Raw genomic sequence first — 11,416 nt, forward strand, 5'->3', positions numbered from 1 at the left:
TTGCATTGTCCTAAAAATATAATATCCTATTCTTTTTATTAGTGACTTTTACTTTGCTATGCGAAGAGAATTACAAGAAAAATGAAATACTATATTTTCAGGAACTGATTATTAAACATTGCATATATTTAGATATAATTAGTTTTAGAATACTATGTTATTAAAAATTTATTATTATTTTTTTAACGTGTTTGGTAATAGTAGATTGAAAATATTCGTGCATCGCGCACGAACGTAGAAACTAAGTATATATATATATATATATATATATATATATATATATAAAATTTTATATTTTCTCTTGGTTGAAATTTTAATACATCTTTTTGAAACAGTTATTTTGAAGATCAGAAATTTAGATTTTCATTTAAGATCAAAATGTTTAATCTAAATTTTATTTATTTATTTATTTATTTTGCACAAAGATAGAAAATTTTAAATTAAAACAATAAATAAGAAAGCCATAAAATTCTCCTAAAACCTCTCTTCCGATCCAAAGCAGGCGCCCACTTCGCATAGGGAATCGCACAACCTTGAAATTAGTGTCACTCTTTACTTCATTCCTCTCCTTTGTTCTCTCCTACATTTTATATTCCACGTGTCACTCCTCGGTCCTACCTTCAACTGCCACGTGTTTCTCTTCCTTTTCCTCTCTCTCACAGTTACATATATACATACAAAATCTCTCTCTTTCATATCTCACCATCTCTTTTCACAAACACAAACACAATTTTCTAGCCAAAAAAACCCCAAGAATTATTTTTTAAAAAAATGAAAAACCAATCTTTCATATAAAAATTTAATTCTTTACAATCTTAAAGTGAAAACCATTTTTCATTTTTTGTTACATTTTCTTGAAGAAATTAAACAAAAACACAATTTTCTAGCCAAAAAATCCAATCTTTCATGTAAAGATTGAATCTTTTCAATCTTAAAGTGAAAACCATAGTTTTTTTGAGATTAAAATGGCTGGAAATGAATGGATAAATGGGTATTTAGAAGCTATATTAAGCAGTGGAGCATCAGCTATAGAAGATAATAAAACACCATCATCAACATCACATGTGAATAATTTAACAGGTCATTTTAATCCAACAAAGTATTTTGTTGAAGAAGTTGTAACAGGAGTTGATGAAACTGATCTTCATAGAACATGGATCAAAGTTGTGGCTACAAGAAATACAAGGGAGAGAAGTTCAAGATTGGAGAATATGTGTTGGCGCATTTGGCATCTTGCTCGCAAGAAGAAGCAGGTTTTTAATATATATCTATTTCTGTTTTGGTGATTTTTGTCCATGCAAAAAGATGGTTTTTTTTAATTTTAAAAAATGTTGTGAATAGTGTTTTTTGGTCATTTTTGCAATTTTTGGTCATTTTTGCAAATTCTGAATGTTGGATGAATGTGGAAATGGTTTTTGTGTTTTTTTGTTCAAATTTCAGTTGTGTTTTTTCTTGAATTTGGTGATGTCAAAATGTTTTTCATATATATCTATTTCTGTCTTGGTGATTTTTTTTCCATGCAAAAAGATGTTTTTCCCTTTAAAAGATGTTGTGAATAGTGTTTTTTGGTCATTTTTGCAATTTTTTATCATTTTTGCAAATTCTGAATGTTGGATGAATGTGGAAATGGTTTTATGTGGTTTTTTTGTTCAATTTTCACTTGTGTTTTTTCTTGAATTTGGTGAATGTCAAAATGGTTTTTTTTTTTTGGATGACATGTGATTTTTCTATGCAAAAAGATGTTTTTCCCCTTAAAAGATGTTGCGAATAGTGTTTTTGGGTCATTTTTGCAATTGTTGGTCATCTTTGCAAATTCTGAATGTTGGATGAATGTGGAAATGGTTTTATGTGGTTTTTTGTTCAATTTTCACTTGTCTTTTTTCTTGAATTTGGTGAATGTCAAAATGGTTTTTTTTATGTGTTTCTGTAAGATCATTCTTTTTTTTTTTTCATGCAAAAGATGTTGTGAAATAGCGTGTTTATGTCATTTTTGCAAATCTTGAATTTTGGATGTATGTGGAAATGGTTTTTTCTGGGGTTTATTGTTAGTTTTACTTGTGTTTTTGTTTTTCTGCTCATTTTTCTTAAATTGGGTGAATGTCAAAATGGTTTTTTTAATATGTGTTTCTGTTTTACTTTCATTTTTGGTGATTTTTTTGGTCCACGCAAAAGATGCTGTGAAATAGTGTGTTTATATCCTTTTGGAAAATTTTGAATTTTGGATGAATGTGGAAATGTTTTTCTGTAGTTTCTTCTACAATTTTCAGTTGTGTTTTTGTTCTTTGGCTCATTTTTCTTGAATTTAGTAAATGTCAAAATGGTTTTGATTATGTTCTGTTTGTTTCTGTGTTTTTGTCTAATGTAAGGTTGTGCAATAAGTGGGCACTGGTAATTTTCTTGTCATCCTATTATGCCTTGTGTTTTATGTTCCTTTGTGCATTTGTACTTGTTTTTCCTTTTTTAATAACGGTAGTGTACGGACCACTAAAGCTTAGATAGATGTGAACAAATCACCTAGTGTATTTAGATTTGAAATTGTAAATCTTGTATTCTTGTAGTCGGAAAATGTGATCTTCTGGCGGTTCTTGAAATTCTTGAGCTACATCTGCTGTAGTATGTCTTTTCAAACTGTAACTTAGATTGGTATTTGAGTATCTTTCGCAGAACTAGAGATAAGCTTTCAATTAATGGACTACTTACTATAGTTTTCGAATACAAGGAAAAAGGAAATGGAATAGATTTTTCTAACTTGCAGAGACACGTGTGCGCGAAGATTCTGTGGTTGATTATTGTTTCAGGAAAGAGGATTTGATCATGTCTAATTCTATGTTGTGTTAAACCTAAACCGTCTAACAGTTCTATGCTTTTCTCAACATCTCTTTTTATTGTGATTTTCGCAATGGAAGGAAATTTTCACATTCATATAAAGCATATTGGCCACTGATGATGAATTAATAGATTTTGCATCTTCTAGTAATTCCGGCGTTTTAGCCTTTCACCAATATATTGGCCTGTGTTTCCACTGCTTCTTTTGCAACTTAACCATTTAGTCTTCTTTTGATATTCACAAATATTATGTGTCATTGTGTTGCAAGGTACGTTTATCGTATAATATCTAAATTGATTCTTAAGATAACTTTACCTCACTGTATCTAAATTGATTCAAAGGGAAAGTATTTTTTTTTCTACTGAACCATTCTACGATTTTCGTAGTTGGAATGGGAAGATCTCCAGAGGATAGCAAACAGGAGATTGGAACGAGAACAAGGACGCAAAGACGTTACAGAGGACATGTCGGAAGACTTGTCTGAAGGGGAAAAGGGTGATGTTTTAGGGGAGACACCAACAATTGACAGCCCCAGGAAAAGGTTTCAGAGGAACTTTTCCAATTTGGAAGTGTGGTCAGACAACAACAAGGAAAAGAAGCTTTATATCATCCTAGTTAGGTACATATATTTTGATGCAAACTATAATATATTCAAATGCTTATTTCTGTGTTATTTATTTGGTTCTCCGTATTGTTAAAATCTTCCTTTTTAGGGGTAAATTAATCCATCAAATGAAGGTGACAAAAAGAAGATTATATTCTCTTCTAAATTAAGTTAATGTCTAAGTCAAAGTTTAATCAATTTTATATTACCTATCTTCTTTACCAGTTTGCATGGATTGGTCCGAGGTGAAAATATGGAGCTTGGTCGTGATTCTGATACCGGTGGTCAGGTAAAACTACGGCGCTTTCATAATATGGGAATTATTTCCTTTTAAGTTGCCGTCTTAGGACTAAGATCCTTATCGTGTCTATCCAATTTTCAGATTAAGTATGTTGTGGAGCTTGCTAAAGCACTTGCTAAGATGCCCGGTGTATATAGAGTTGATCTATTCACTCGCCAAATTGCGTCACCTGAAGTGGATTGGAGCTATGGTGAGCCGACAGAGATGTTAAACACAGGTCCTGAAGATGGTGATGACACTGATCTCGGAGAAAGTAGCGGAGCTTATATCATAAGGATACCCTTTGGTCCTCGTGATAAGTACCTCCGGAAAGAATTATTATGGCCTTATATTCAGGAGTTTGTAGATGGAGCTCTTGCGCACATCATTAATATGTCAAAGGCTTTGGGTGAACAAATAGGTGAAGGCCAACCTGTTTGGCCATATGTAATTCACGGTCATTATGCCGATGCAGGGGATAGTGCTGCTCTCCTTTCGGGCGCTTTAAATGTCCCGATGGTCCTAACGGGACATTCACTCGGTAGAAACAAGCTAGAACAGCTTATCAAGCAAGGCAGGCAATCAAAGGAGGATATTAATTCAACATATAGGATCATGAGGAGGATTGAAGGTGAGGAGCTCTCATTGGATGCTGCGGAACTCGTTATCACAAGCACCAAACAAGAGATTGATGAACAATGGGGACTATATGATGGATTTGATGTAAAACTTGAGAGAGTTTTAAGAGCTCGTGCAAGACGAGGAGTCAATTGCCATGGTCGCTACATGCCAAGGATGGCGGTAAGAATGTCGTTTCATGAATTTATATGTGGACATACACTCGAGCGCGCACATATATTATGTCTGTTGTTGTTCAGTAACTCTTACTATATTTAGGTGAGTGGTGAAGCCACCTTATATTAAGGGATGTACACCACTTCGCTGAAAAATTACACTGTTTAGCTAGGTCAAATTTTTATTTTTGTGTATATATGCTATATATTGAATCCCCTTGGTTCTTCATGCGTTTACTATTTTATATTTTGAGAAATTCCTAGCTCCGCCACTGATTTAGGTTTGTAGACGGTGCTTCTGAAACTGTCTTTTGGTGACACCAATTTGTAGGTTATTCCTCCTGGAATGGACTTCAGTAATGTTGTGGCTCAGGAAGACACAGCTGATGCTGACGGGGATCTTGCAGCACTCACTAATGCTGATGGACAATCGCCTAAAGCGGTCCCCGCCATATGGTCTGAGGTGGGTAGTAAAATTTAAACAAATGTCGCTATGGTCACGTGCAAATAATGATTATCTGCTCAAGTACATGGCTTTTGCGCAGGTCATGCGTTTTCTAACAAATCCACATAAGCCAATGATTCTGGCATTGTCCAGACCAGATCCAAAGAAAAATATAACCACTCTCGTGAAGGCCTTTGGAGAATGTCGCCCGCTAAGGGAGCTTGCTAATCTGGTAAATCGGTTTGACTCAGTTGCTAAATTTGCTAAAAATGAATGACATTGTCAGATACTAATACAATGGCAAAATATTGGATGCAGACACTTATAATGGGAAATAGAGATGACATAGACGAGATGTCGGCAGGAAATGCTAGTGTGCTCACAACTGTTCTGAAGTTGGTTGATAGGTATGACCTTTATGGCCAAGTCGCCTTCCCAAAACATCACAAGCAAAGCGACGTTCCAGAGATATACCGTCTTGCTGGCAAAACGAAGGTTCGTTAATTCAATTTGTGAGATATTTTTCTTATGACAATGGTTCTCATGGTATAGAAACTTTACAGGGAGTATTCATAAATCCAGCTTTAGTTGAACCCTTCGGACTGACTCTAATTGAGGTTTGTTCTGGATTTAATCCACTTCCGGCATCCTTCAATTTTCTTTTATGGTTATGTCCTAAATTTTCTTTTGCATATCTGTAAAATTCTGTAGGCTGCTGCACATGGACTTCCTATGGTCGCTACTAAGAATGGCGGTCCAGTTGATATTCATCGGGTATAAACATTTATTCAGATGATCAGCAGCATTTTTGTTCTATACATTGGTTCTCTTAGAGTTATATAAAGCATGAAATAATCTAGTGGATGACAATTGTGTAAACTTCTTTTCCTTATTAGGCACTTAACAACGGATTGCTCGTGGATCCACATGATCAGCAAGCAATTGCCGATGCACTACTTAAATTAGTATCAGAGAAGAACCTGTGGCACGAGTGTAGGAAGAACGGTTGGAAGAACATACACCTATTTTCATGGCCCGAACATTGTCGAACATACTTAACCAGAGTTGCTGCATGTCGAATGAGACACCCGCAATGGAAAACCGACACTCCATCAGATGAACTGGCTGCGGAAGAGTCCTTGAATGATTCACTCAAAGACGTGCAAGATATGTCCTTACGACTGTCTGTTGACGGAGAAAAGACATCATTAAATGAATCATTTGATGCGTCTGCGGCAGCTGGTGATGCAGTACAAGAGCAAGTTAATCGGGTTTTAAGCAAAATAAAGAGACCGGAGACAGCTAAACAAGAGTCCGAGGGTGACAAAAAGGACAATGTTCCTAGCAAATATCCCATGTTACGGAGGCGACGTAAATTAATTGTAATCGCTCTAGATTGCTACAACACAAACGGTGCTCCTCAAAAGAAAATGATTCAGATAATCCAGGAGATTCTTAAGGCCATTAAGTCAGATCCACAGATTGCAAGAGTATCAGGATTTGCTATCTCAACAGCTATGTCGATGTTCGAACTGACAGAATTTCTAAAATCTGGAAACATTAAAGCAAATGATTTTGATGCTTTAATCTGTAGCAGCGGGAGCGAAGTGTTTTATCCAGGAACTTGCACTGAAGACAACGGCAAGCTTTATCCGGACCCTGACTATTCGTCACACATTGAATATCGGTGGGGTGGCGATGGTTTAAGGAAAACGATTTGGAAATTAATGAATACACAAGAAGTTAAACAGGAGAAATCTGTCACTAGTGCTATTGAGGAAGATGTGAAATCAAGCAATTCCCATTGCATTTCCTACTTGATCAAGGATCGCAGTAAGGTGGATATTTTCTCTTTTTTTCTGAAACGAGAAATTTAATTTACCATTACAGATAGTTTAATGTATTCCAAGTAATTAACATATATGTTTTAATAACCTTCAGGCAAAGAAGGTAGATGATATGAGACAGAAGCTTAGGATGAGGGGTCTTCGCTGCCATTTGATGTATTGCAGGAATTCAACACGAATGCAAGTTGTTCCGCTCCTTGCATCGCGGGCGCAGGCACTCAGGTATTGTCTTTCCAGATTTATGGGCTAATAGTCTCTTTGAAAATTATTTCACATATTGTTGAAATGTCCTTGGCCTGGATCACTAAAAGGAAGCTCGGTGCACTAAGTTCCCGCTATGCGCGGGGTTCGGGGAAGGGTCAGACCACAAGGGTCTATTGTACGCAGCCTTATCCTACATTTCTGCAAGAGGTTGTTTCCACGGATCGAACCTTTGATCTCCTGGTCACATGGCAGCAACTTTATCCCCTTCTTGGCCTGGATCACTAACCTCGTCAATTTGTTTGGCAATCTTACGATCTCAATATTTCTGTCATTTTTCTAGGTATCTTTTTGTACGCTGGAGATTAAACGTGGCGAACATGTGTGTCATACTCGGCGAAACTGGAGATACAGATTATGAGGAACTTATATCCGGAACCCACAAAACACTGATCTTGAAAGGGGCTGTCGAGGAAGGCTCGGAGGATCTGCTAAGAACACCAGGGAGCTACCTAAGAGAAGACGTCGTTCCACCAGAGAGCCCCCTGATCACGTATACCAGCGGAAACGAATCAGTGGAAGAGTTTGCCAATGCATTGAGGCAATTGTCTAGATTAGGCAAATAAGATGGTACTCAATGCTATTCCTTACAAGAAGTCACATACTATACATCAGTCTTATTTTTTCTTTTGGCAAAGTTTAAGGAATGCAATAATTTGCATGTCAAAAGCATTTCCTGACTTCAGGTTATGCAGAAATATAGCTCATTCACCAATCCCTTTTTCTCTTGGCTGTTTCTATACAGTTAACCTTAACTATTTCTATTTCAAATTTTGACTTTCGTTAAAAGGGTAATACATTATATTGTCTTATGTTATCTGGTATTAGATGCGGATTCAGGATTTAAACTTGATGGCTTCAAGCTTTAAGATTCATAGTGCTAAACTCATTGTACTTTGATATTATGAGTTTAGAATTTGATATTTTGGTAGTTTTTCACTATATATCTATATTCTCTGTCGAAAATAATGGGTTCAATTGAACCCATAGTACATGTCGGCTTTGACAGTTTATAGTTATCAGTTTGCATGTATGTGCATTACAGGTACAAGAACAATAAAGTCAACTACGCTTTACTCGCAAATAAGGAGGGGTCGGATTATATGAATTTTATATATTTATTTACTCTAGAAATAAATAAGTAAACTAATTCTGTACTTCTAAATTACCAACAAAACCTTTTGGTTCTCTTGTTTAATTTTAATAAATGCAGTTTAATTTGGTTCTAGTCAAACTAAAGTCAATGATCACAACATCTTGTTAGATATTGATTGAGACTAGTTTAATATTTGATATTAATAGAAGTTAGTTTGATGGAGATAGTTGACATCTTTTGGCAATTGTTGATAAGTTAACCTTTTAAGTGGGAGCATTTAAATTGATCATAATCTTTTAATTAGAAAAATAATATAAGAGTTTCGGTAGGCCATAAGTCCTATGACCTTTTACAAGGTAGTATCCCTTTCAATTCAACTATCAATAATTCATTCGAGTCACGAAAATGAAAAAAAATTTGATAAAAAATTTATAGTTTGGGCCTCAAAACGAATATCAGGCACCGAATGTGAACCCAAAAAAAACTAACTACCAAAATGTTCTCTTTTAGGACATTTCAATAAATTTCAAAATTCAACAATATCCCTCTAATCACTTGGTTTTTGCAAAGTCAATCGAATTCACTAGAGAGAGAAAGACTAGCATTTTGAGAACAAGAAAACAGTATAATGTCTTTTTTTTTTGTCTATATATATATAAACAAAAAGGTAAAGAGAGCATTTTCGAAAAAAACAATGTCACGATCCAAATCTCACCACAGATATCGTGATGACACCTAGTCTCTAAGACTAGTTAAGCTGATTTCAATTACATTTTGAAGCTTTTTTTTTTTGAAAATAACAGCGAAAATAATTACAATATACAACCTCCCAAGACTGGTAGTATTGAGTCACGAACTCTAACTGAATACATGGAATGATCACGAGTACCGAATATACAATACTGTTTTATTACAAATTAATAGTACAATAAAATAAAAAGACTCCAAAGGACTGCGACGACTAAGCAGCTCTACCTTGAATCCTTACGATCTCGCTTTAACTCTGCTCAAGTCTGATATCTCCAATACCTCGCTCTGCACAAAATGTGCAGAAGTGTAGTATGAGTACACCATGGTCGGTACCCAGTAAGTATCAAGACTAACCTCAGTGGAGTAGAGACGAGGTACAGTCAAGACACTCACTAGTCTAATAACATGTGCAATATAATATACAAAATAATAGGAAACAAATAACAATAAGGGTAACATAAAACAACCAGTGATGTGCACAGTAAGACAATAAAATAACCATTAATATCGCTCAACAATTGATAAATATATTTACACCCAGTTAAATCAAGTTCTTCAATTAAATATCTTTCACACATAATTCTTACGAATAAAACTCTTTTTCAAATATAATTTTCTCAAATAAATATCTTTCGAATATAAAATTCTTTCAATAAATATCTTCAAATATAATTTTCTCAAATAAATATCTTTCAAATACAATTCTTTCATATAATTCTTTTTGAATAAAAATTCTTCCAAATAAATATTTTGAATATAATTCTTTCAATTAAAAGTTAGCATGTGACACCTCATTTCAAAATCATAAAAATACGGGTCTCGGCCCATTTTTATATTTTTTGTAAACACGGGTCTCAGCCCATTTTTCATGTTTCCACGGCACCTCGTGCCCATAATTAAATCATCATATTTTCCTAAGACCTCGTGCCCTCATTTCATATCACAACTGCACGGACAACTCACGTGTCAAATATCATTATCATTTCATCACAGCACCTCGTGCCCACATTTCATATCTCAACTGCATGAATAATTTACGTGTCAACAATATCCTCATTATTTACTCACGGCACCCCGTGCCCACATTTCATTTTATACTCCGCCTGGCCATAGCCACAGGCTCTCAATTTCAACATAAATCAGATTGTTATAAATTTACCAACAACAAGACAAATTGCACAAGGTATAAAAATAAATACAAGAAAATCACAACATCACATAAAAATCATCAACACCACAACCTCACATCATCACATATCGTCCCTGAAAATAGCCACACTTATCGCTCTTATAGCCACCCTTATCGCTCCGCCCAGACAATATCAATAACCATCATTATCGCTTATATTGCCACCCTTATCACTCTTATTGCCACCCTTATCGCTCCGCCCAGACAATATTCCAACAACACAACAACAGTGAAATGTCACCCTTATACCCACGTAATAGCAACGGTGAAATGCCACCCTTATCTCCTCAAAATAATAATTCACACAACACAACAATTATCACGGCAACATAACAAAATCAATTCACATTAAAGTTTGCTCAATGGCCATAACAAATTTTAAGGATATAACAAAATCAATTAATTTCACAACAAATAGCCAAAAGCTCCACACAATAGGTACAACACCCAAAAACAACCAATAGAGATAAAAATTACTCAACATAAAGCAAAGTCTTCATTAAATTCAAATTTTTAATAATTATATAAACACCTCTTCTTAAGCTCATTTAATTAATTATTTGCAGAGGAAAAAATTCATAATGAAATTCAATTTCAATAATTATCAAACCAACAAATTCACGGAATTACATAAATAATCAAGTAACAATCACATCAAATTGTCATATAACAACAGATTCAACAACAACAAGGATTTAGGCACGACAAATATATGACTAAATATATACCAATAATTACCCAATTTACCATACAATATGCTCAAGACTTTAACTCAATAAAAATTTACACATATAAGCCGAGTACGTACTCGTCACCTCGCGTACGCGGCTTATCACATTTCACAAATGGCATATAAGACTCGATGACTAAGGGGTAATTCCCCCACTCGAGGTTAAGCAAGACACTTACCTCTTTGAAGTTATGCCGATATTCCAAAATCGCCTTCTTACTTGAATTGACCTCCGGACCGCTCAAATCTATCCAAATTAATTCTATTACTTTATTAAAATTCATCGGAAACAATTCCGGATAATAATACGTCAACTTAAAAATTTATTCCAAAAAAATCAATAAAAGTCAACCTGGGACCCACCCCTCGGAACCCGGCATAATTTTCATGAAATCCGAACACCCATTCCGATACGAGTTCAACCATATCAATTTTATCGAATTCCAATAACTACTCGACCTCCAAATCTTAAATTTTCGTTTTTGTAGGATTTTACAAAAATCTTGATTTTCCTCCATTTAAATCCGAATTAAATGATGGATTCAAAGATATAATCATGAAAATTAATCAAAACTGGATAAGAATCACTTACC

The 11,416-nt window shown here is 34.8% G+C and overlaps 1 protein-coding gene across 1 annotated transcript; it reads left to right on the forward strand.

Annotated features, from left to right (window-relative positions):
• The first annotated feature begins 707 nt into the window (after positions 1–707).
• LOC104110702 (probable sucrose-phosphate synthase 2) lies at positions 708–7,875 on the forward strand. The gene is made up of 12 exons (XM_009620243.4): positions 708–1,253; positions 3,214–3,446; positions 3,657–3,720; positions 3,814–4,512; positions 4,837–4,968; positions 5,051–5,182; positions 5,269–5,445; positions 5,514–5,567; positions 5,662–5,724; positions 5,847–6,788; positions 6,892–7,019; positions 7,342–7,875. Exons 1-12 carry the CDS (start codon positions 966–968, stop codon positions 7,622–7,624), a joined length of 3,195 nt encoding a protein of 1,064 aa, XP_009618538.1. The 5' UTR covers positions 708–965; the 3' UTR covers positions 7,625–7,875.
• The last annotated feature ends 3,541 nt before the right edge of the window (positions 7,876–11,416 follow it).

The sequence above is a fragment of the Nicotiana tomentosiformis genome, chromosome 9 (assembly GCF_000390325.3).
Source record: "Nicotiana tomentosiformis chromosome 9, ASM39032v3, whole genome shotgun sequence".
NCBI classification, from domain to species: Eukaryota; Viridiplantae; Streptophyta; class Magnoliopsida; order Solanales; family Solanaceae; genus Nicotiana; species Nicotiana tomentosiformis.